This window comes from Sprattus sprattus, assembly GCF_963457725.1.
Source record: "Sprattus sprattus genome assembly, chromosome: 15".
NCBI lineage: Eukaryota > Metazoa > Chordata > Actinopteri > Clupeiformes > Clupeidae > Sprattus > Sprattus sprattus.
The window spans coordinates 21,153,521-21,179,544 of NC_137913.1; the positions used below are offsets into that span (position 1 = coordinate 21,153,521).

General features: G+C 41.9%; 2 protein-coding genes across 2 annotated transcripts; both read right to left on the reverse strand.

Annotated features, from left to right (window-relative positions):
* Window positions 1-535: 535 nt before the first annotated feature.
* Window positions 536-15,382, reverse strand: tnksb (tankyrase, TRF1-interacting ankyrin-related ADP-ribose polymerase b). The gene is made up of 28 exons (XM_080852092.1): window positions 14,919-15,382; window positions 14,421-14,645; window positions 13,992-14,087; window positions 13,586-13,622; window positions 13,096-13,171; window positions 12,550-12,570; window positions 11,021-11,115; window positions 10,710-10,776; window positions 10,347-10,533; window positions 10,095-10,216; window positions 9,906-9,997; window positions 9,724-9,802; window positions 9,286-9,457; window positions 8,818-8,897; window positions 8,438-8,583; window positions 7,874-8,039; window positions 7,464-7,683; window positions 7,105-7,214; window positions 6,609-6,797; window positions 5,462-5,699; window positions 5,111-5,193; window positions 4,780-4,900; window positions 4,343-4,440; window positions 3,754-3,828; window positions 3,381-3,486; window positions 2,985-3,171; window positions 2,406-2,562; window positions 536-949 (listed from the first exon to the last, which is right to left on the reverse strand). The coding sequence occupies exons 1-28, from the start codon at window positions 15,376-15,378 to the stop codon at window positions 863-865; spliced, it is 3,792 nt and encodes a 1,263-aa protein (XP_080708218.1). The 5' UTR covers window positions 15,379-15,382; the 3' UTR covers window positions 536-862.
* A 3,119-nt stretch (window positions 15,383-18,501) lies between these two features.
* Window positions 18,502-23,234, reverse strand: agpat9l (1-acylglycerol-3-phosphate O-acyltransferase 9, like). Its single transcript, XM_080853185.1, has 13 exons — window positions 23,205-23,234; window positions 22,764-22,927; window positions 22,496-22,571; window positions 21,305-21,599; window positions 21,122-21,196; window positions 20,903-20,992; window positions 20,558-20,651; window positions 20,324-20,439; window positions 19,712-19,767; window positions 19,530-19,615; window positions 19,294-19,422; window positions 19,051-19,130; window positions 18,502-18,939 (listed from the first exon to the last, which is right to left on the reverse strand). Exons 2-13 carry the CDS (start codon window positions 22,905-22,907, stop codon window positions 18,822-18,824), a joined length of 1,359 nt encoding a protein of 452 aa, XP_080709311.1. The 5' UTR covers window positions 22,908-22,927; window positions 23,205-23,234; the 3' UTR covers window positions 18,502-18,821.
* Between the last annotated feature and the right edge of the window lie 2,790 nt (window positions 23,235-26,024).

Sequence of the window (26,024 nt, forward strand, 5' to 3'; positions counted from 1 at the left end):
TCACACCCTCGTAAGTAACCAAATGAGCAGCAGGACGAGGCCAATTCTAGGCACAAGCACCACACATATCCTTGACCATCCAGCTTGACCTCCAAGATCAACCTCTTCACAGTCAGCAGCCTCCACACCGCTTACAAGGAGAGAAAACAACTACTGCAAACACAACACGTCGAAGGAATGCGCCCTTTGTGGAAACTGCAGATGCACTCTGACAAATCTGTACTGTCATGCGGTGATGCTTCTACACTTCATTAAGCAGCATTTGTACGCTGTATGTACACATCATTTAGCAAAAAGGTTTATATTTTGGGAACATAGGGGAGAAGAAAAAAGGAATAGGGGATTGTACTCTCTCAAATCTGCTCGTTTATTGAATATATCTTGTTTTATAATAATACTTTGTTCTAATTTTGAATGTCATGTACCAGTACTTCATTTAGTCTAGTTTAATCTGCTCATGTTATTTTTCCTTTTCATTTGTATGTGTTGAAATAAAAATGCTACTGTAACACACAACACAATTTGGATCTGATGGTCAGGTGGTCTCACAAAACAAAAGTTTATTTTCAAAAGTCTGAGAAATTAATAGAACCAAAAGAATTAGATTCCTCTTTTAAAATACAATTCAAATGATAAATGTTAAACACAGGACATTTTACACTTTACATGAAATGTACATTAAATGTCAGCAATTACTTTTCAATGACTTAAATAACTATCGTTCAAAAGTGCATATTCTTAACGCATACATGGGGGAATTCCATGAATAAGACAAATGTCAATAGAGTTTTGTCAAGGTCACATACTTTCTTGTGCAACAAACGAGACTTAATGGTTGACTGTACGGCATGACTGTTAGAGACTAGGACTTCTGCTCCGCTGCGGCTGCCAGCTGGGGCGTGCTGTCCGGCTTTAGGATCTGGTAAGTGATTAAATACTCTGGGAAGGCCTGCAAAGGAACAGACACATTGAATATTGATTATTACTGACCGTGAGGTAAAATATTTGTATCAGTACTGCACTGACGGTGCAACTGTGGTGTTATTCAGCACGGTGCATATTTCAAGCCACGCCTTTTGAACCTGATCAGAGTGAATTCAATGTTATTCACATGAAAAACGCAGAATTACTTACAGTTTTTTTTACAATTGCTAAAACACTAAAACCCATTGGCTGAACAAAGTTCTCAGTTGCCTGAACTCATGAAGCTAATTGTGCAGTCTGTTGTCAATACCTTAAACTATTTCACATTGTAAAACACAATTTGCAGGTCTCACTTAGACTTTTCAGCAAAACTCTAAACACATTCTGAGTCTCAAAACACATTCTGCAATCTAATTCACATGTCATCCATACTGGTAAACACAAGTGGCAACAATCAAATACAAAATGAGGACAAATGTCATTGATTAAACAACCACTCAAAATTGATTTAACTTGTATCAAATGATGTGACACAACCAATATGAGCCAGTTAAGGGAGCAAACAGGTTGTTGAAGGTGGGAAGGATAAAGTCTGAGAATGAATAGAAGAAACAATGTGAGGGGAGGAGGACAAGTAAACACCACGTTGACTCCTTTGATTTGTGTCCCTTTTACTGTGGTAGTGTATACTGTAGTAGGCCTACAGTGCATTGTAGGCTGTATAAGGACAATACTGTAAACAAGTTGTATGGCCCTGAACATTGTGCTTTCTATTTGGTACAGTAACAGTACTGATTGCTCAATAGATTTTGACTGGTTACAGGTTCATATCAACAAAGAACAAGAGTGAGTTGTGAGTAGTGAGATGCAGGGTACAGTACTATAGGGGTACAAGAAGGAGAAAAAGAACCAACACAAATGAGAGCAAAGCAGAGTAGTAATTTCTGATACATTTGTATAGCTACTATGAGAGAACATGTTTTCATTCATCAAAAGTCAAAGATAGATAAATATGAAATTTGTTTTGAGGTAAAAAAAAATGTACTTCTCCCTGAGAACTATATGTTTTGAACAATGTGTTTTCTATTTTTTGGTGTATTGTTTACTGACTGCTTGAAAGTGTATATCATTTTGAACACTTTGTTTATGATTTGAGAGCAGTGTTTGATTTTGAGCACAGGTAAAACTGTTTTGAGGCGAAAGTTTAATTTTGCAAGAGGATTCAGAGGTTTTGTAAATAGTGCTTGAAGATGAGGTTTTGTGTTTAAAGTTACAGAAAATGAGTGACTGTTTCAAGAATGTTTTTTAGCAATTGTAAAAAACTGTAATGTCTTTGCTTAAATTTAGCAAAGTCAACCAAGTTAAAATAAAGAAATAGAAGGCATAATTATTAATTGAATCTGTAGTATTTGCTGAATCATGAATGCACAATTTTGACACACACACACACACACACAAAAGAAAGTAAGGGCTGGACTCACTTGTTCTCCCCGGTAAATGACATACTCAGCATAGGCCAGTCCGTTGACGCTGGGCCGCCCGATGACGGAGTGGTGTCCCGGTGGGGCGTGGGCCATCTTCATGGCACTGAACTGCAGGAAGGACTTCCCCAGTGTCACACGGCAGAACAGCATTTGCCTGTTACACAGGAAACACACACACACACCAACAGGCAAGATGGAAGATTTATGGGTTGAATACACACAAAGTAGCAGTTCCAAAAGACAAAACTCCAAAGTCATGCGACAGAACACCTAAGACATGCGACAGAACACCAAAGACATGTGACAGAACACCAAAGACATGTGACAGAACACCAAAGACATGCGACAGAAGCACTGAACAAAAGAGCATTTCTTATTACTCTGAGTATTTCCCTGGACAGTAGTTAAACGGGCAGTCCTTCCCTGTATTCCCCACTAAAATACAGCGCTGAATGCAGATAGTTTAAGTCCTATTTAAAGGCCATTTAACCTCGAGTCTAGGGGGTGTATAAACCATTTTGACTAGTTTGGAAGAACAGCAGTGCTTTCAGTGTACGGTGACGGCTGATACATTACCTATGGCACAGGTAGCAGGAGCGGTCTTTGTGTGTGGGGCAGCCAGTTCCTCCACCGATGCCGTACACGTACTGGTTGCTTTTGGAGGAGTTCTCCGCAAAGTAGATCCCAGCCCCAAACATTCCACCAATGTAAGCATGTCGCTCATCAAAGCCTTTGTGGATGATTGCATTGATAAAAGGAGATCCTACAAGACAATACAAAGTCATTAATCTTCAAGTTTAATTATTAAAAACTTAAACAGTTTGCTTAGGAAAAAGATACAGGGCACTGTGAGTCAATCAGTCAAGAGTTGACCAATATGATAATTTATACATAAATAAATAAATACACACTCCACCCATTTCCTTAACAGGTTGGGTTAATAACATCAATATAAATGTAAACATCTGTTACCATGGAAGAGCATCCGCTCATTGTGATGGTTGTGGTTCTCATCTGAAATCTCCTTCTGCCGGTGGCTGTATCGCTCTCTCAGCTTTTTGTTGACCACCTTCTGAATCTACGGATGGAACAGGCACAGATCCTCAATACTAATGACAACGCTTTTACTCCCATAGGAAAAGTTATTGCTCTGGTTGAGGCATTCTAATACACTCAAATACAAATAATAATAATAATACAAAATAATAATAAGTATAAAAAGAAAAACAATGGAGATGTTAAAAATAATAAAGAATCTCTCAGTACTCAGTTGCATAGACTTGTTTTCCACCTCCCTGACCTTCATAGTGACTTGTGACTGGGGCAGTGGACTGGTGAGTCGTACCTTAAGGATGTTGTATCTGCTGAAGACACCCCCTGCATTCCCTCCGTCTCTGTGCTCGCGGATTGTGCTCTGCATCTGCAAAAGCCAGAGGGACACACAGTGAGTCTTAGAGTCACACAGGTCTCCACCACAGGCTCCATGCTAGCCACTCACAACTCTATTAAAGGTAAGGTCTGCAATCCTGGCGAAAGGTTGTTGATATTTGAGCTCAACAGCCTACGAGTTTGCACCCCTCCCTTCTGTGGTCCTGAGCAACATATTGACTGGCTGGAATTGTTTATGGCCTCGACAGAGCCCCCATGTTTGTTTCCCATTTACAGAGATGGACTGTGTACGAGCACCATAGTGTTTTTAGCGCACACTCAGAACGCACAGCTAGAGAACCATCAGGAGCAATTTGCTGAATTTGGATTACAATCACGGACTGAACCTTTAAGTGAGCCATGTGATGTGTGCTATTTGCACTACTGCTGCCAATTGACAAAATGTTTGAGGTGCACATGAACAAACAAATGAAATCTGCCTCATAATTAATGCTGAACAACAACCCTGGGAAGAGCATCAGTACTGCTTGGAGGGAAACACACACCTCTTCCTCGACTGACTGGAACTCCTTGTCATCCACGGCCAGGTCGATGAGCACAGTGCCCTGATTAGTGCAGTGGAACGTCAGGTACGGGTTGGCACCTATGAAAGAAAGAAGAAAACATTCACTCTGTGTTGAAGATGCTACTCAACAACAGACAATTATGAAATAGCAAAGGTTAATAACCATGCAAACGTCTCTCAGTCTTATTGGTAATAACCATACTAACATCTTTCAGTCTTATGGGCAACATCCACACTAACGTCTCACAGTTGTGTTAAAGGCAACTTATGGGTACTCGGGTACATGTGGCTATAGTTAGCGTGTGTGTGGATAGGTATGCACTACCTGGTAAAAACACACTATTCGTGCACAGAACACATTCACAACAAAACTCCTCTGATTTAGACTGTGCCTGGAGTCCCTGGTCAACCCCTTACCTTGCTGACCCCCCAGTAGTCTCTCGATGCCCTTGATGAGCTTGTGCCTGTGCCCGTAGGCATTGATGCCAATCTCCTTCAGCTCCTCATGCCCCATGTCAGCCAACACGTCCAGGGTGATCTGAGGGTGGGGGATGAAATGTTTAGACAGGAGAGGTCATGCAGGACGCCTTAGTGTCCAGAACAAGCCTAACGGTCTGGGGATAGGAATCATGTCTGGAAATTCGACAAATGTGACTGACAGGATTAACTCATTTGACTCAAATGCATTTAAAGCCATCGTAGGATAACACAAGAGAACTGTTGGCTGAGACAACCTTCAACCACTCACCTGCTCCCTCTCAAATATGTCTCTCAGCTGCTCCAGGCCCAGGCTCTTCAGGAACTGACTGATGTTCATGTCCAGCATAAACACTAAAGAAGCAATTAAACAAAAAGGAAAGATTCATTAACCTTCACTGGGAGGAGGGTGTGACTAATACTTACACTTTTAATATTAATAATATTCTCAGTTTAAGTTCCATTTTTCTTCAACTTGTTTTATAAGTCGCTTTGGGAAAAAAAGTTTGCAAAATACCACAATATTCTCTTGCTCAGTAACAATTACAAACAGTTCATACCGCAAAATACTGTTTAACCGGTCAAAGACACAACAGGGCCCTCTTTCAGGCCAAATAATTACCTTCTCCCTCCTTTCTGTCCGTGCCACTTGCCCCGTCCGCAACCCCGCAGGCTCCAGCCCCGACCAGCTCGTTGAGTGGTCCAGCCAGGTTGTCGATGCTGCTGGCGGCCGACAGGCAGGAGGGCGTGGAGGCCGGGGAGATGATGGAGGCGCTCACCACTGTGGCCTGAGGCTTCAAGCAAGTGGGCAGAGCGTCCGGGGGCATGGCGTCAATCAGCAGGGCCCTGATGTCATCAGCCTGAAACAGAAGATCAGAGAAATTGGTTGGTGTATTACGTTGTGCCAGTCTTCCTAAAGGCAGGAATATTCAATATTTTGAACAATTTGAGCAACTGAAATTTTCAATACACCATTTTCCTGCCTTTGAGAACATTTTCCTGATGTGGAGAGAGACTTTCAATCAATAAATCCTTCCGATTCTTTCAATAATTGAACACAATGCAATAACTAAAGGCTGGGTAGGTGATTCACTTTATATTGTTATATGTTAGTTATATTTCTTGAAATTCTCTTTTACATTCTGACCGCAATGATCAAATACTCTGGCAATAAAAAGAAAATAAAGAAGGAAGAAAATCCATCATCTATGGCAGTAGCAGGGCTGTAAAAAGCCTGTCCAATCATTTCATTCGATGAGACAATCCTGTGACTGCCACAGATGAAGGCTGTGTACTAAAAGTCCTCCATAGTTAGAAAAATAAACTCTGTGACAACTAGAGGCACGGTCTGATACGTGGGTTACATAATTTGCACGGGCAAAGCCACCCAACACGCCTCCTCTCACTCTGGCTGACAGTCGGCCAAGCACTCAGCCACAGAAGTCCGTGGGCAGCAAAAGAGATAAGGACGAAAGGGTCCAGATGCCAAGCTTGACAGTTCAGTAAAAGCACCCACCACGGGGACAGGAAGCCAGGCAGTTGTTGGTTTGTAATTTGTGATATGGCAGTTAGCAAAACAAGCTATAGCTCTTTAACCAAACACAGCCCCGGCAGCCAGGTGGTTACAATGGTGAAAACTGAGGAAGTTGAGGGGACTGAAAAGTGAGGCCATGGTTGCTGTGTTTCTGTTGGACAGGTTATTATCTGGTTCGTTTTAGGGGGAATTGTCATTTTCCTGAACTATGTTATTCTGAGGAGGCATATGTTACCGTGGCCAGGTCGAGTGCGGTCTGTCCCTCCTGGTTCTTCATGGTGGGGTCAGCACCGTGGGCCAGGAGCAGGGCACACAACTGGGTGCGGCCCTTCTGCGCCGCCTCGTGAAGTGGGGTGAAGGCCCACTTGTCCGTGGCGTTCACACAGGTGTTGAACTTAATGAGCAGGGCAGCAATGTCCACGTGCTACAGTAGACATGAGACGAGAACGTCGCCTTTAGCATCATGGCCTGTAAACGCTGGCCTAATGCTAGCTTCTCTTACTGAGCAACATGCAAACAGTTATGGAACAAATATGACAGAAAACTGTCCATATAAAATTGAAACAAAAACATTTCACAAGCAACTGCACACATATAAAAACAATGTACACTACAGGAAAGGTACACATTTCATGTGTGCAGTGCATGTGTGGAGCAACAACAAAGACATCAGAACCTTTCTGAATGTGTGACCTAAAAGATGAGACAAGCATAGCCTCCTCTGTACTCACCCCGTATGATGCAGCGTTGTGCAGTGGAATGAGTCCTCCTTTGTCCTGTGCATTAACATCGGCACCATGTTCCAGAAGGTACTCAGCCACCTCCAAGTTATTATATCCAGCTGCAGAAGAGACAGAGTTAGCAGAGTATAGACTCAACAATAAAACCATGCATTCCATAACATGCAGTATATCAAGCAGATATCAAAGTGAACATATCAAGTCCCAATCCCAACCCCTTAAATTAATGAATACATCATAATAGCTCTATTATTGTTATCACAAACAATTGATGGAATAATACCAAAGACCATATTGATACAGAGCCTTGTTTTTACCAGCTCGTGACTAGGCTCTTTCTGTCCTCCTACCTGCAAGGTGCAGCGGTGTGGAGTTGCGTCCCTGCGTGTCTCTGCAGTTGATGTTCTCAGGGCTGCACAACTTCTGCACGCGGGCCAGGCAGCCCTTCTTGGCGGCGTCCAGCAAGGCGGCGTCGCCCCTCAGCAGGTCCTGGATGTCAGTGTCCCCGTCCTTCACCATGTCCAGTGGCATGTTCCCGTCTCGGTTCTTCTTAGACGGGTCTGCCCCATGCTGAATGTGATCAATAGTCATGTATCAGAGAGTGCTCCAAAGTTCAATACATTTGAAACACACTAAAGGCAGGACGTAAAAAAAAAAATTGTTCATCATTGATGAATGATATTACTTTAACTGTAATGACAAATCTATCAAATGCATAATCTAATCAAGGTAAATAAAAACAGTAACACGAGGAGCCAACCTTGAGCAGCAGCTTGCAGATCTCATATTTTCCTTTAGCTGCGGCCTCGTGCAGGGGGGTGAACTTCCACAGGTCGGCCACGTTCACTGAAGCTCCATGTCTGACCAGGAGCTCAGCCACCTCATAGTGGCCATAGGAGCAGGCATTATGCAGAGGGACCAGACCACTGGAAGGAAACCATGAAGAGATTCTTACACTACATTATACGGTTGAATGTATCAGCAAATTATGCTAAAGGTTTGCAACCAGATGACCATCAGCTAATTGTTTCCAAAACAACCTACGCAGAGCTCTGAGCATTACAAAAGGCAGTTGTTTTTCCATAGCTGAGGGTTGACATGAGGAATTATCAAATTACTGTAAAGCACTAATTGAAGCACACATATAAAATGTGTGGATATCAATACAGTCATTGGGAATAGTTTTTGTACAGACCTGGACATAGATTATCAATCAACCAGCTGTTAACAGTCACATGAGAACATTATTACACGGAAGAGCAGAGCGTCACACTGGAGATCGACTACTTCTCTGTGAGGAGGGCCCTGAGCAAGACAGGCTTACCCTTTATCTTTAGCATGGACGTCGGCCCCATGATGGAGTAAGTACTCCACCACCGCCACTCGGTTGTAGCCTGCAGCGAAGTGCAGGGGAGTGGAGTGGCGTCCCTCCAGGTCGCGGCAGTTGACGTTCTGGGGGGAGCACAGTTGCTGCAGGGAGGTGACAGAATGAGGTTAAGAGAGTTAAGGACTTGCGAAGGAGAGAAGAAAGTGGAATAGGAAACTTCTGTGGGTCACAATCCACTCATCATGGGAATTTACTCAGTCAAAACCTCTTCTTAATGAAGACTGGGCAATTGGTGGAATCATTTGTATGTGTAGTAAATAATACAAATACTATGGTCCTGATAAAAAGAAAATCAATTTTTATCTGAAAAAGCTTACTTTCACAGTATCCAAATCTCCAGCTTTAGCCGCTTCCAGGAACCGGTAATCAACATCAGAATTACGGGTGGGAATGTTTTCTACAAAAAAGGGTCATAACAATACAGTGTAATGAGACATACTAATAACATCAATATTCATAATCAAAATACACACAGTATAATGTAGGCTATGCTTAGTAAATGTATACCCTTTTACATTTAGTAAACAGTTCTAAAATGTAATGTCCTGAAAATATACCCACACAAATGCATGTATTTTGATTAACAGGTAAGGTAAAGTAATCATAACAAGACCCTAATTATGTTTTCAGCCATTTGGCAATCGAGGACTCTGTCCAGTAAAATATACATTATGGGTAAAGGAAGCCACATCTCATCCAAATTGGCAAACTGCCTATGATGGCTTATACAGAGCAATATCTTACACACTCACGCATGCACACATACAAACACACACACACGTTACCATTTAGGATCTGCTGCACGGCCTCATTGCCCATCTGGGTGGCGGTGAAGCCCTGGAGGGAGACGATGGCAGGGTCCGCCCCGTAGCTGAGCAGCAGCCGGCATGTCTGCAGGTGGCCGGCCAGAGCCGCGCGGTGCAGCGCCGTCTGACCCAGAGTGTCAAGGGCATTCACCTGCGCGTGAGTGCGCACGCACACACACCAGGGAGAAAGGGGAAAATGAGGAGAGATGCACAGACGGCTTTGCCAGAGAAGTGGGAAGTTTAACTATGATAGTCCCCCCCTCCCCCCTGATAATCAGGAATAGTGCTTATCAGGTATATTTCCTTGTACATGCATTTAGACCTTTTTCCATTTAGATAGAAATTCAATAATGAATGCTGTGCAGACACTAAACGGTGTGGTCAGGTAAGCACTGGCATGCCGGTGATGGACGGTACCTTAGCGCCGTGTTTCTGCAGAACCTCCAGTACGTCGTTGTGAGCCCTCTCAGCCGCCACGTGGAACGGGGTCATAAAGCTGAGGGAAAAGAAAGGAGAGGAGAGATGCGGTGGTCAGTGCCATAGTAGGTGGAAACTAAAACTGTTTTGAAACTATTTTTGTCTGACATGGTCTGACTTACTCCTTGTTCTTCTCGTTGACGTTGGTGCCTTTGCGCAGGAGCAGCTCTGTGACCTGTTTGCGTTTTGGGTGCGGGGAAGCCACGGAGCAGTGCTGCAATACAACGCCATTGTCCCCAAAAATGCCAGTGAGTGAATGAATAAAATTACTACACCCGGATACATTGGAGCATCACACCAAAATGGCTTACCAGGGCCGTCTCATGCGTCTGCGGGTGTTTGAAGCTGATGATCTCCAAGGCGAGAGTCTTCTTCACCTTGGCCATGTCTGCCTCTCGGGCTGCCTGGAGCAGCGAGTGACCTTTGAACTCATCTGTAATTGTGTTCAAGACATATATGTCAATTATTCATCTTTATATAGGGTGCTAAAGAGAGAGAGAGAGAGAGAGTGAGTGTGTGTGTGTGTGTGTGTGTGTACAGTCTGGGCAGACGTTCTCACTCACAGGTGAGTCTCTCTTTGAGCTCAGCAGTGGGGGCCATGTCCACAGCGCTCTTGCTGTGGCAGTTAGCCAGTGTGGGGTCTGCGCCGTGGCTGAGCAGGAGGGAGCACACCTCCACGCGGTTCTTGGAGGCTGCTTCGTGCAGAGGGGTGAACTGCCACAAGTCCATCGCATTCACACAAGCGCCATGCTGCAAAGACAACGTACCATCAAACATCAGGGGTGAGACCAAGAGAAATGGTGGTGGCAACAATGCATGCTTGAGACATGGATCTAAACCTTAAAAACCAAATGTGTTGCTGTGTGTTATGGGCTCAGTCTCATTTGTAATCAGACACTGAGCAAAAAAATGATCATGTATTTTACCTTTAGAAGAAGCTCTGTCACTTCATAGTGACCGTAGGAGCAGGCATTGTGAAGAGGAACTAGGCCACTACGGAAAAAACAAAGTTCAATGTGAATAATTTATCCCCTTTACAATGGAACATGACACAAATGGAACATAAGTGATAAGAAATGTAACCCCCCCCCCTCTTTTCAGCCTACCACACACACACACACACACACACACACACACACACACAGCCTTTCTGAATGTTTCTTGTATTTCCTGCTTGAGTCATTGTACGGTAGTGCCGGAGGCATCAGTGCCCGCCCACACACACACGGACACCCACCCCTTATCCTTGGCGTGGACGTCCGCTCCATACTGCAGCAGGAGCTGAACGATCCGCACACGGTTGTACCCTGCCGCCAGGTGGAGGGGGGTGGACTGCAAGAGAGGGAAAGAAAGAAAGAGGGAGGGGGGTGGGAAGGGGAGAGAGAGAGACACAATCATCAGGCTTGAATATTCATGATCCTCGTGATGCTAAGTGGCTGAGGGCAACTGAGGCAGCTCGCTGTGAATACATATCTAACGATGGCCCTTGAGGGTGTGTGGGGGTGTGTGAGGGTGTCTGTGTGTCTGTGTGTGAGTGTGAGTTTGAGTGTGTGAGTGTGTGTGTGTGTGTGGGGGGGGGGGGCTAGCAGAATGAGGGAGGGAGCCAAGCTTTCTCAATTGTTTATTTCTGGCAGCCGGCCAGCAACCTCAATCTGCTTTGAAATGATACGCCCAATATTTTAAGACCCAAATGCAGACATGCTTTCGCTGCTTTCAGAGCGCGGCGGTTTATCTGACGCTAACGCACAATTGTCTGCAACCCTCTTTAAGACAAACCCACACTGTAAAAGGCCAGTGTTAACCCATTAAAGAGTTCCACCACTTGCTGCTAAACGACAAGTGATTAAGTGCGTCCCTCTTAAAAAAAAAGAAAAAAGGCCGACCTCCCTGTCTCTTGTGTGGAATCAAAACTATCTTGGTGCTGCTCGGGAAAATAAGTCTTTGGAGCTATACAGTACACTTCAGCCAAGCACAGCGTTAGAGAAAATACAGTTCCACATTTCAAAAAGGCAAAGTTTAGTACATACTGCACAAGAAACAGTTTCAGGCATTCACCCATACACAAGATCCAGCTGTTCACATGCAAGGAGACATGGCAGACAGGACAGAAATCAAAAACACAACACAAGCAGAAACCTTGTGGTTTAGTGGCATGAGACTGTAGTTAGGTGAGCAGAATATGGTTCAGCACCAAATGCAAATGTTCATTGGCACATAAGGATGATAGTCCAAGCAAATAGCTGATGACATTTCCTATTGTGAGGATTATTGTTTTCATTGCATGGATGCATATTTTCAAATCAAATTTTAGGGGCTGAGAAGACACTGAAAACACTCAAGACACAGTGCAGGTGCAGGACTTTAAGCATGCATCCATTTGATCACAGCATACAGACTCATATCAGTAAGAAACATGAACAGTGGTTTAAAAAAAGTAAAAAATTAAAATAAAAAGGGAATTTGAAGGGTGAACGGCGCAAAGAGAATGGAGCACCGCCACAAGTAGGAAACAGAACATTCCCAACGCCGGTATGAAGAGGACATTTCAAATTCAGCACCTGCCCATCTCAACCAGACAAACATGAAATGAGGCTCCTGGTAGAGACATAAACAGTGACCAGGAGGGAGGGGAAAAGGCCCGGGATTCTGTGCAATTAAATGTGATCTCTCAAGGGAGGGGGCAAATGTAGGCTTTCAAAGAGTAAAAAAAACAAAAAACACAAATCAGTGCATCAATCTAAAAGCTGTTTTCAAAATACAACTTACCAGCATTTTTTGGGATGTTGACTGATCGACAATGTCGCCAGAGTAAGAGACACAAAACAAAAATTACAAAATGACATTTTTCCCCACCAACTTTGAGGATTCCTACATTGTTTGATTGTCTTAACAGTTACAGTATTTCAGACACAACAGGATATTTGTTTTACCATCAGCTATCAATTTATTTGAGTTATTTTGTTTTATCATTGCAAATACTTAAAAATCATGATGAATCATGATTATATTTCAGCCACATTGTACATTATTGGAATATCTAACCTTGCATAAATGACATGGACAAGTAATTCCAAGACCTGCCCTAACATTAAAGGCAACTATCACCCAACCCTTAACAACAGCCACACACAGAATCACTCATAAGTGACACTAGTGTTTATACACTGACATACTGATAGAAATTTCCCTGGAGAATAGTGGCTTTGAGCTATAGTCTGCAGGGGAAGGGTTTACAGAGGGCTGTGTCTTTTTTAACCTGAACGGCCTGAATGCAGTCAGTGAACAGGCTGCACAGTTTAATAAGTGCCTTACCTTGCGTCCGTCGCTGGCGTGGCAGTTGACATTTAGAGGTGTGAGCAAAGCCATCAGCTTCTCCTCATTTCCACTCCTGGACAAAAGCAGGACATGCATCACTGATCAGGTAAACGACCAATCCGTGTAACCACAGTGCCACACAACTCACAGAGATGATGATGATGATGATGATGATGCCACTGATCTAGATTTGGCATTGTTCCTCTCTGAACACTGAATCTCTCTTGATTTGTTGTTTAATATAATTTTTTTGTTTCAATATTTTGTGATGTGTCAGGCAGTGGCAAATAAAGAGGGCATTACAAAATGCAGGCCCATCAAGAATCAGCTACTGGACACCTGAAGAGGGTTAATCAAATGTTCCTTCAGTACTTATTTAGTGCCATCTCTCAACACTCCCTGACTGTAAAGGTTAGGTCTCAGACGTTCTGCTTTGTGCAAACTGCTCTGCCAAAACAGAGTTTACAGGATTAGTGTGCGCACTCACCTTGCGGCCTCAAGAAGCTCATCCTTCTTGTATTCCCCTAGAAAAGGCCAGAACACAAAAACAAGTCAGACAGCTAGCAAGGAATTAAACTGAGTCAAAATACTGTAAAATCACACAAGCAACTATAAAATGTGACAATCCCTGTTGCGTTTAATGGGATTTCACAGAATAAAAGCTTCCCAGTATTGTGCTTAATTGTTACTCTATTTCTATTCAGCTTGTTCCACCAAGTTTATTTTTTTCACACTTTTACAGGCCCTCAACAACAACTTAATTGACTAACTACTGTCATTTTTTCACTTCAGTGTATGACTATTTTTTTAAAGCATACATTGAATAACATGATCTATTACTCACTTCCTTGTAACAGATAGCATTGTATTTAAGCAGCAAAAATTGCACTCACCGGTGAGAACGGCCTTAGCGGAGGGGTCAGCCAGATCCAGAGCAGACTTCCCGTCAGTGTTGCGGATGTTGGGATCAGCTCCATGCTGGAGCAGCACTGTGAAACACAAGCAGCCATCTCAATGCAGCGGACAAGCATAGAACCCCTACCTCAGCAAAGGGAGGGGGTGGACAACTCTCAAAGCACTATCAGTACAAGAGAGCAGTCAGAAAAGCATTGATGCAAAGGGGGTGCAGCTACAGTAACAACGCCACACTCCTACACAGAAGCGCAACAAATGTAATGTTACGTTTGGTTTAAATATCAATAATTAAATTTCTATTCCGTCAAACTGAATGACCTGTCCGTTGTAGTTACTAGTTAGACTATTTAATCGTTAGTGATAAAGGTTCATTTAATGACATAGTTGTACTAGATGGCAATCCCTACCGATGCAAACATCTATCTTGCCCTTGATGGCTGCCTCGTGTAAAGGGGTATAGTTCCAGTTGTCTCGGGCATTTGGGTCTGCGCCTTGGCACAAAAGCAGGCTGACGACTTCAGCATGACCGAAAGAGCAGGCATTGTGAAGCGGGATCAGACCACCGTCGTCACGGGAATGCACGTTGGCACCCGTCTGTAAGAGGTGTTCCACCACGTCCTTTCTGCCAAAGCCTGTGGGAGGACCAAAAGCCATGCATTAGAATAACAATGCATTTACGCTTGAACAAATCTGACAAAAACAAACGCATCTATCTAACCTTCAAAAATGAAAATATATATAAACATATATACACGAACACATTTATTTTATTAAGTGTCTTCATACCAATATTAGACAAAATGGTAGAAAATGTTGTTGTTGTTGGCTAACCAATATTAGCCGATTAGCTAGTCAGCTCGAACAGCATATATTTACTAACATAAAAGGACGCGTTCATGACAAACCTGCTGCGAAATGTAACGGCGTAGATTTCCTCCCAGCCATGTCCTTGGCATTTACATTCACAGAATCCACAAGTCTCTTTACCCGCGACACATCACCATTGCGGCAGGCCTCAAAGAGTTCTCGGAAAGCTCCACCGGTAGCGCAGACGCCCTCCCCCGGGCTGGTGGCTCCTGAGCCCGGGCTCGTACTGCAGCTGCTGGCCCCGGCGATGTTTGTGTGTGAACTGCTACTGCTGCAGAGGGGGCTAGCGAGGGCCGTCGTGGTGGTGGTGGGCATTTCAGGAGAGGCTGGCGTTGGCTCCATACTACCGCCGTATTCCTGACTACCGTCAGTCGAAACCAAACTCGACGATCCAACCGCAATTAAGGGGGAATCTGGAGGGGTTGAAATAACAGCATTTCGCGGCGGAGACTGCAGTGTCGTTTGCTGTTGTTGTGATGATCTACGGGACACGGCCATTTTGCCCCGTAAAATCTGCGTGTCAGCGATACGCGGAAGAATACAGAACCGGAAATACGTAACATCTTACATAAAGATGAAAGCCTTTGGCACACTGCGCTTGACATGAAATGTTAAAGAAGGAAATAAACTAAATGTTTGATATCTTATGAAATGCTCTGGATATCAAGGAAGTTCAAGGATACCTGGTCTCTGTAAAGCACCTTAAGACAATTGTATTGTTTTGGCACTACATACAATGTCATTGCATTGAATTGAACTATAGTTTTCCTGCAGGGGTTTCCCTCTAATTATAGTCAGACACAGATGTTCTATTTATAAAGTCTAGAGAACGTTCTCTCTCTCTCTCTACCTCTCTCTCTCTCTCTCTCTCTCTCTCTCTCTGTGTGTGTGTGTGTGTGTGTGTGTGTGTGTGTGTGTGTGTGTGTGTGTGTGTGTGCGTGTGTGTGCGTGTGTGCACGCTACACCACATGCAGTATCACTTTCAGTGTGAAAAACAGGACTTTGTAATAATCACAACATTACAACTTTGAAAGAAAGCCAAGCCAAGTCCATGTGTCAATGTTGAGCTGGGGATCACACACCTTGCTGTGTCCAGAACAACCCAGGGCAAAGGCATAATATGTTTTATTTTTTTATTATTATGTTTTACCCATGTCAGACAGTTACACACTTCAGTTACCAGTCTTGTACTGCCAGGGTTTTGGCTTTTAATTTCCAAGTTCATAATTAAATCTGAACTGAATTTCAGGGGGCGGGGGGCATTCCTTTGTGCTTTGACTATGAGTGACCTTTGTAAGTAATGACATCCTACCTCCTGCCATTCCTACAACCATACCACTGTGGGGTATGGTCAGCTCAGTTCCAACTCACAAACTGACTTACTCAAGCCTGCCTGTCAGCGATTCAGATTAAAGATAAACTGAACAAAGCGCATGCATAAAACCAATCTACTTGCAGACTTAACAGACCACAGAACTTTCCATGATCAGTTTTAGAGGGTTTTAGAAAGTAATGACGTTTACTGGAGAAGGAAACTGCCTATAGTCAATTATATATTCAAACTGTAAGAACTGTCATTAACCAGTGCTTTGCTGAGAATTCCAGCTTAGAATAAACCTTTGTCTATATATGCCTAGTTGCTACGGCGACAACAACAAACCTAACAGCACAGGGCAGGCAGGCAGACTGTGACCCATTGCCTGAACAGAGAAGCGAGAAATAGGAGAAGTGACTGAGACAAACAAGGTTTTTTTTGTCTCCTCTGAAATTACTCTTCTGCTTTCTTTGATGTTGATATGTAGCCGTCCCTAGAGGGCAGAGATGCCAATATCCTCAGGTGCAGCAGGGAGAGCCGGAGCTAATTCTTATTTGGAAAGGTAAGTGGGTCAGTAGGTAGACATTTGTTTGACTCTGAATGTGACATCGGACATGTGTGGTTGTAACTGCAATTAAGCAGCACAGGCTTATTTTTTTTGCAGACAAAAATAACATAATAGCATCCAACATATTTAGAGGGCACATAAAAAATGCTGAACTTTTGCTCTAACTTTAAAGTTTCAGTTGCTCTATCATCTGTGTTTCTATTATAACACCCTTGTTATTTCTATATAAACCAAAGAACTTGGAAGTTAATGTCACTGTAGACTGGTGATCATTGATGATGATGACGATGATGATGATGACGACGATGACGACAACGATAAATGATTAGGAGATGGAAACATAACATATATATAACATAACTTCATATTTAGATGGAAATATTTTTTATTTTTTTACAGATACTTGGAAAACCTTCCAAAAGAGAGGAGGAAAGATATCTTGGACACTTTAGTGGTGAGAGGCAGCAAAATGAAAATTGATGACAAATGTGGTCTTGTTTATTTACAGTTTATTTCAATATATGTTATTATTTAAAAATCATTTAGATGTATGTTTTTATTTTAAAAACCAGGGTGCTCATCAAAACCAATCATGTATTTCTGGTCCAACTGGAGACAGCATGGATGTGCTTTCCAAAGGTGAATATGAATACCTATTCTAAAATATTTTATTGTACTTCTACTGTGCTGTCGTACAGTGCTATACTGTTCTATTGTTCAGTTTTGAAAAATAAGCCGGGTTCGTTGTATGTTTGCTGTTTGACATGTAAATTATTAAATGAAAGCTGTAATTAGAAAATACAAGAGGTAGATAAAATGACAATATAGTAAAATGCAGTAGTCAGAAGGTTATAACAATACCTGCCTTTAATTCTAGTACTGACAGGAGAGACTGCCCAGCACCGTCGCAGGAGCAGGGAGGGAGATGAGTTTGGCAGGCAGTCTGTTAAAGACGGCTCCAAGAAATCTCACACATGTGCCATTCTTTAGGTAGTGGATATGGATGGAGACACATACCCTTTTTATGTTTAATGACTGTAACAGAAGTGTTATTCATGTTTCTCTCTCACTAACACACTAACACACACACACACACACACACACACACACACACACACACACACACACACACGCACGCACGCACGCACACACACACACACACACACACACACACACACACTGAGGTATTAACTTCACCCTGAAATATAAAATGAAAATGTTTTATATTTGTAGTGATTCCTGAGATATGTCCTGTGTAGTTTCAAACCTAAACTAATTTTATTCACTCAATCATGTGATTGATTATGTTACTTATAAAGTAGTCTGTTGTAAACTCTTAATGCCATCTACTGGACAGTTGGAATTACCACACAACAAATACATGTTCCAATGGTCATTAAGGTGGTGTTTGCTCAAACAAATAAAAAAAACAGATACTGTGACCCCTCTTCCTACTAAACAATCACTGCTTATCTCAAAGGCTTTATACTCAGGCCAGTTATATACGGCTTATGCCATAAAGAGGAGCAAAAAAAAAAAAAATACTGATGTTTCTCTTTTATGTTAACTGAAATTAAACCCAAAGTAAAAAAATATTAGATCTTTAAGATCATTTAAATTCTTCAAAAGTTGTATTCTCATTTTGAGTAAACTGTCTAATTTCCTGAATCATTTTTTAGTAAAACTGCTATTGCTCTTTTTATATATTTAGCAGCACAATAAGATACGGATAAACACATTTACGTTTCAGAGTGCCTAAAACTTTATTTTCAAATTAGAAGAGCATGTCTTACACAACGTGCAACTCTGTAATGCGACACACAAAACATGACAAATCCTAACCTGAGCTTCATACTTTCTTGAATATCAAGTAAAACATCTCTCGATCAAAGTAAAGTGATTCAATCCCCCATGAATCCATTCCATTCCCCAAAACGCCATTCAGTTCCTGCAGTGGAAGACACCAAACCTTTGGCATGAAAGGTGCTGAGAAACTTGTCCTCTCGTTATCTTTATCTCTTTCTGGTGGCTCTGGTGGCTTCATTGAAGTTGAACAGATCAATCACTGGCGCTGCCACTGCCACTGCTGTCCTCTCCGACTACCATACTGCTGTACATCTTCTGTTGCTGCTCCTTTAACGTCTCCTTTACTTTTCCTCTCTTCAAGCCCCCATCCCTAAAAAACATAATGCCATAATAACAGAACCAGCGACAAACACTCATGATCAGATATAATTTCATTAAAGTGTGACAAGAAGTGAAAGATTATAAAGAACGTTTTTTTTACCAGGATAAATCTACTAGTCCGCCCTGGCGAGCGATTGCGGATTTGACTCTGTTGGCAAATTGAACTGCATCTTCCCCTTCCTGTGGAAACAGTAAATAGCTTATCTAATCTGATGACTATATGGATAAATAAGTCAAGAACAAAGAACCTCAATCAATCAATCAATAAACACGTCTTTAAAAGTACAAAAGCTGTAATACACCTGAATTAACCTCAAACATTGAATCACTGTTATCACCTTACCTCTTGAGTCATGGAAGGAAGATACCAGACATTGCACATGATGGCCCAACTTGTCATCATTCTCAGCAGATAGCTCACCATGTTGTACTTAGAACTGTTCCAGAAGGCATCACCAAACTGGGGGTCATACTATGAGAAGAGCATCCTAATATGTCAAAATGAAGATATCCGCAAGCCTAATAAAATAGTCTAAATAAATTAATTCTACAAAGGTAAACAGAAAAAAGTATGTTTACCTTTATAGCAACTGGGTAGATTGTGCCACCAATCTCAAAACTTCCTTTTTTAAACATCATGACTGATGTGTTGTTGATGCATGTTCCTGTGGATGCCAAAGAGCAACACACACCTAATTTTATACACAACTAGGAAAATTAGGAATAACATTTCAGTAAATACCCATAAATATCCTTCTTACCCTCAGGGAAAATCAATATGGGAAGCTTGGTCTTGTCATTTACATGATCTTTCAGCCTGCAGGCACAAGACACAACAAACCAAATGTCTAAGGTCCTGGGACAATAGCTCTGGAATATAAGACTAGTAAGAATTTAAATGATTATTAAATTATGTTTTATTATTGGTTAAAGGCTAACTATTGTTTAAAAATGATGGTTAAATGTGTTGGCGTTTGTGACAGCCTTTGTTGTCTGTTTGATACTTATCTGTGCTCAGGGCACAGCTGTAAAGATGGTTATCTTTATGTCTGCTGTTTCTAATGCACCAGAGTGCAACTCTGACAACTACCACTAACAGAGATGCTTTTTTTATATTCTTCTTGGTCTCTCCTAGGTTGTGTAATCAAAGTGATTTTAAATATGGTCCTTATCAGCTAATCAGTAGGAGTGTAAAGAGACAGATATCTCTGCTTGCCACACATTCTGAGTGTGCATGGTGCAATGGAGAAGGGGTGACTGCAGAAGTGATTAAATCTGATAAAGCGAGCAAGAACTGCCAACTTTACTCACAGACACTTTAATGGATAAAAATTACTTTGGTGGTAAACCAAACACATTTGTGGCCATAATACCTCTGAGTCACAAGGTGGCGATCTTTCATCTCCGCTCGCTCAAACCAGATGTGTGGACAGGACCTCACCATAGCTCTCTGAATCACTCCCATTAGGCCACCATGGACTTGACCAACCTTATGATTATGACATAAACAAACATGCCAAATGTGAACATGCCATGTGAACATGAGAACATGCCAAAAGTGATTATGGCATGTTAAAATCAACAAAAATATATGGTTGTTTACGCACCATAGCATAGCAGCCATCGTTGGCCAGAATGACTATATCGATTGGCGAGGTGTGATTAGCAACACAAATACCCCCTCTTTTGGGCCTGTTTTCTCTGTGAACGATACCACGAAGAATTAAGGTAATTGTGAATTATTTCAAAATGTAAAGGAAATGCTATTTTAAGTAAATGGTATGCAAGCTTTCTCATTCCTGTTGCAAAACTAGGGACGACACCCTGTAGAGTTCTATTTCCTGTATAGTAAGGATAAACATTATCATAAAACATGCACCAACCCTAATTTGCATGCAGCAAATAGGCAACTATTAGGTAATTTGATATTATGTTTTCCCTAGGGCACTCACTTATTGTGGTAGTGGATAACAGCTGAAAGGCCCCTTGCACAGATCCTGTAGCACATGACATGGACAAGCTCACTTAGCCAATTCTTCACCCTGCCAAAATGACACACACACAAAACAATACCACAATTCACTTTGTGTCAGGAGTATACCTTGGCAGTGTGACTCCCTTCAAGATAATGACAAGCCTTGTTTTTAATTTATGCAAATTTGAATTATTACCTTATGTTTGGGAGAAACCCAACCAGTGTTGTCCCTATCACCAGCCAGGTTAGACCTATACCTGCCAGGGTAACTCTGAAAGAACAACCACAAGGCTGATTATGATCATGAAGTTAAATCAACCACAAATGAACAGTGATGGGAGCGAAAGACGCTCACTGGATGCTGGTGAGGACCCCATACCTCAGAGGGAGAAGGATACAGTAGCGCACCACAACGCCTACTCCCCATAGGATGGTGAGCCGGAGACTGATATAGTAGAAGTTGAGGTTGGTGCGTGTGAGCAGGTTCCAGGAGACCAGCTCCTCGGATGTGAACCTCTGAGTGACCTCATCCTCAACAATGGTCTCGATGCCCTTCCTGCTGAAGTAGAAGACATCGCTGAGTGCAAAGTCACCGCCCTCCTGGTGCTTCGGCCGACTGCGCCGCAGCTCCCCAATCTCCTGCTCCATGGAACCGTCATCCCTCTGGATAATTTCTGTAGAAGGAGAGTAGGGTGGACAACAGTTTGATTCTGAATACAGATACAGCCACAAGCATAGGTACATTTACAACATCTACAAATTATTGACAATTTGTTAGTATCCAGCATGCAACCAGTATGATTCTAACCCAATCTGACTGAACTATATCTTTAAATTGCCTGTGATGCCTTGTGATGATGAAATAGTCACATACAAGTCTAAACCTTTTCCAAGTTCATGTGATGCATACTTATTGCCAATTCTTTTTTATTGTTATTTATAACTTCACCATACAATTATACTGAGATAACAAAGAAGAACTGACCACCCTTTCTTAACATAGTCCGAGTTGAAGGTAATCAGGGACAAGTTATACAAATTTCACCCTTGTATCCAACATTGAAAGCCGTTTTCACAAGGCAGAAGATAAGTGACAGTGGCATTGGGTAAGCTTATAAAGATGTCTCCCTTTCTCTGTGACCCACTATACCTATACTGAGACAGAAACTTACACTTATTTATTTCAAGGCGAGTGTAACTGATTAGGTTTAGGCCAAAGTCCGATGACGCCTAAAGAGACAGGCAAATCTTACGTAATAAAAGATTGCCTCAAGAACTTGATAGGCAGCATGAACATAGCCTACTAACTCCCCTTTGTACAGTTCAATTCTTGCACAACCCATGCAAAATCATACAAGACATCCTTTAAAACTAATTTGATTTTAGATCCAGTGAGTACATAAGTGGTTGGTGCCTTCCATTAAAGCGAATATGTAAAGGTCAAAACATTGATTACTTTTAACAATAAATGAAAAACACAGAGTTGAGCAATCCTCCTTGATAGGCTAAGGAAAAGATTCCTCTCAGGTGCCCAACTCCTCTTAATATGTCTCTCCTCACATTATCTCACCATTGGATGCAGAGGCCTTCAGTGTCTGTTGTTCCTGTTGTTCCTGGGCTCCCCTCTGTATCCGCATAGTGGCCCACTGCAAAAAAAGAGGAAAAAAAGACGCATGAAAGCTCTGTGGTATTGTGACACAGTGATGTGAAATGTGGAAACTTCCTGTCTAAACACATCTGAAACACAGTAAGGACAAATAGTAATAATAATATAGAGTGACTTAATTCACTTTCACATAGTAACTACAGCTTGGGTAGTTTCTCAAAAGCCTTTTTACCTTCAGGGTTTTGATTAAGACCTTCATGTACGATTCTGTTATCCCCAGGGAGATACCAAACATTGCTGGCAGCATGATTAGCCCGACTACCAGTGAGAACCACATCCTCACCACCGAAATTGCTACACCCCAGAAGTCCTCCATTTGTCCAGAACGCTACCACCCTGCTCAGGAAACAAAAGTAGTCTAAGGACTGTGTGGTGTACAGAACGGAAATGTTGCCACAGCTGGGACGTAGGCTATTAACGCTTAATTAGCACTAAAAGTATATCATGCCAAAACATTTTTAAAATTACACTTTGACGAAAGGAAACCGTGTTCACATATAAATACTTTGTTATGTACGGAACTCTACCTGACAGACAGGTACTACTACGGGACACACACAATTTAAACCAATACAGTTTAGAAATGGGTGACGGGGTTTGATCGGTACCCTACCTTAGACAGATGTCATACCATGTCCTCTTCTCTCACATGCCTAATGAAGTTTGACTTTGAGGCAATCTCTTTCTATGTAGATCAAAGTTCATATACTGACTAGCAATCAACGCCATCCACTGGTCACGGCGTGGAATTGATGACGTTGACTGAAGGATACGCAATCTTCAGGCTACTCCCCAACACGTTGTGACAAGATGTATAAGATCAATAAATGTCTGATTACATTTTATTTTTTACATTTTGTATTAATGTTTTTTATCTGTTCAGAACATGCATGTCAGCACTTGATGTAGGGAATAGCTGATGGGGGAGGAAGCACATTCAGCTACCATTTATTACAGCTTCATTCTGAATTAAATATATACAAATAGATAAATTAAATCTCAGCATCTGTCCCCTGAAACACACACAGACACACTGAAGTCTGGACTGCTGGATTTATCTGTGTCATAAATTATCTGTTACATTGGTAATGTGAAACCTTGAGTCAATCTAGGTAAACTTTCCTGGAACTGATAGAATCTGGGGTAATAAAACAGGGATGATTCATATCAAGATTTTGGCATTAGATTTATTAAAGTTGTATATGGTCACCATATGTCCACAGTGCATTCTATAAACAGATCAAAAGGTTGAATCCTGGTGAATCTTGGGTGGAAATCAAATCGATTTTTTTGAGAGGAATTTGTTTAACACTTAAGGCCAGAAAATAAGAGGTCATTAGTTTCAAAATAACTGAGATCAAATTTGGAGCTGAGAAACTGAGAACTGAGAGTCATGTAAAATTATAACACTGTGAGATAATTACTAAAATGAAAAAGGGGCCGTTTACTCAGAAAACAACTTGCACTGTTTTTTATTAAACCTTTAAAGGCTTGAGATATTTCTTGTACTTAATACCTCACCAATCCATCTGTCAAACAGTTTGTATATTTAACGACAGTCGTACCATTTGAGACTAGGAGGATTCAAAACACCATAACAGAACGCTTCATAAACCCAGAGTCTGAGAACAGTAAGAACATTAAGTCCAAATAAATAGGATTTACTTCTAGAGCTGCACAAATGTGTGACCCTTTTTTTTAATTTGAGCTGTTATGAATTACATCACAGTGGTGCGAGGCTGAACTTCTCAAAGTTGCCAGATATCTTACAAGTCCACCAGGCTGCATGTTAGCATGCAGTCAAAGATAGCAAATTATGATTCTGAAGCCAGCCGATACTCAGACAGGTGAGCATCCCTGGAATGCAATACTTCCCAATAGGTGGCCCATTATAGTGTTTGTAGAACAGCTCTAAGGGCAGGGAGACTCAGCAGTCTGTCAGCCTTCAGTTCAGCTCTGTACTGCTGGGCTCTTCCCCCAGTGTGGAGTTTCATGATGTGTACTTGTGCAAGTGGGAGCATGTGTCTGTCTGTGTTTATTGGGAACATGTGTGCATCCTAACTGACCACTCAGAATTACTTTGGCCAAATCTGGTCTATTATTGCCCCTGTGAGGGAAAAAAAAACGACATCATATCTATGTCCTTCAAGTTATACTGCACTATATATTTTGGAGGTCACTCATTAGGTTCTTCATTGTATGCTGTACAATGTTATTTCAGCAGCACCAAGCATTAGTTATAGATACTTATGAAGACAAGGACAGAAAGATCGATTGTGGTAATAAATGAAAACGACAGTAATGTGTTTTGGATGAAATACCTCTACTGCACTAAAATAAAGTTAACAACTGAATGTGGTACACAAGGTGTATTTGTAGACATTTAAATAAACAGACGAAAACTTAAATTAGGTCAGTTCAAGTAGCCTAAATCATATTTGGCTCACATGTATAGGCTAATTAACACAAAGTAATTTAGTCATCATTATATCCCCCCCCCCCCCCCCCCCCCCCATGTAACCATCCAACCTGAGCGAACCTTTGCCCATACTTGGATCCTCATTTGCATTGACCACACCCACTGTCCTCATTTGGACAGTATCTCCAATTTAGTCTTGCATCCTAAATTCATCTTTGTAGCCACACAGACGGCAAGATGCATGCACCGAGTCGCAGCGGTGGGTTCACTTGCAAATGCTAACCTTATATATGATCAAACCATATAGGAACGCTTGTCATACACAATTGTGTCCGGTCATGGTTTTATGAGTAAGGAGGGTAATTTATCTCAGCTTGGGCTTTCGCTGCACAGTTCCCTCAACTCCCTTTCGGTCCCTGCAAAGAAACTAGACACTAGCCTGTGGAACACTCCACCCCTTGCTAGCCTGGCGCTTTCTCACCGTTTACATGATATTCTTTAATTTCATGTCTGTGGGCTATGTTTCCCTTTTGGTAACAGATGCCGCAAACTTTTCATTCATGTAAGTGGTCGTAAGACCGTCTTTAACACAAACGAATCTTTTAATGACGCTCAACATTTTCTTCTTGTTTGATTTCGGTTAGAACTAAAATATGCAACACACGCGGGTGAGTCAAGCACTTTTTGTGTTACATTTTGTTTTCTTTTTGGCATCCGTCCACGTCGAGTGCTCTATTTCGGACAAGCTCTACTTTCCTGATGCAGAGCAAGGTTAGTATTACTTGAATACTCATAACAAGTGAGAACGGGACAGCCTTTAGGCTCCTGCATGCATGAATGGAACTGTGGTGAACGACAGAAAACTTCTCTAAACTACATATGTTGGAGTTAAGATAGTGATATATTAATAGAATACTTGGATTAAAACGCACATTTCTATCTGGTTCATGTACTGTTCAAACCATGGTTATGTTAATAGGACGAACCCTGTCGTTTTCTCTGTCTGCTAGACTT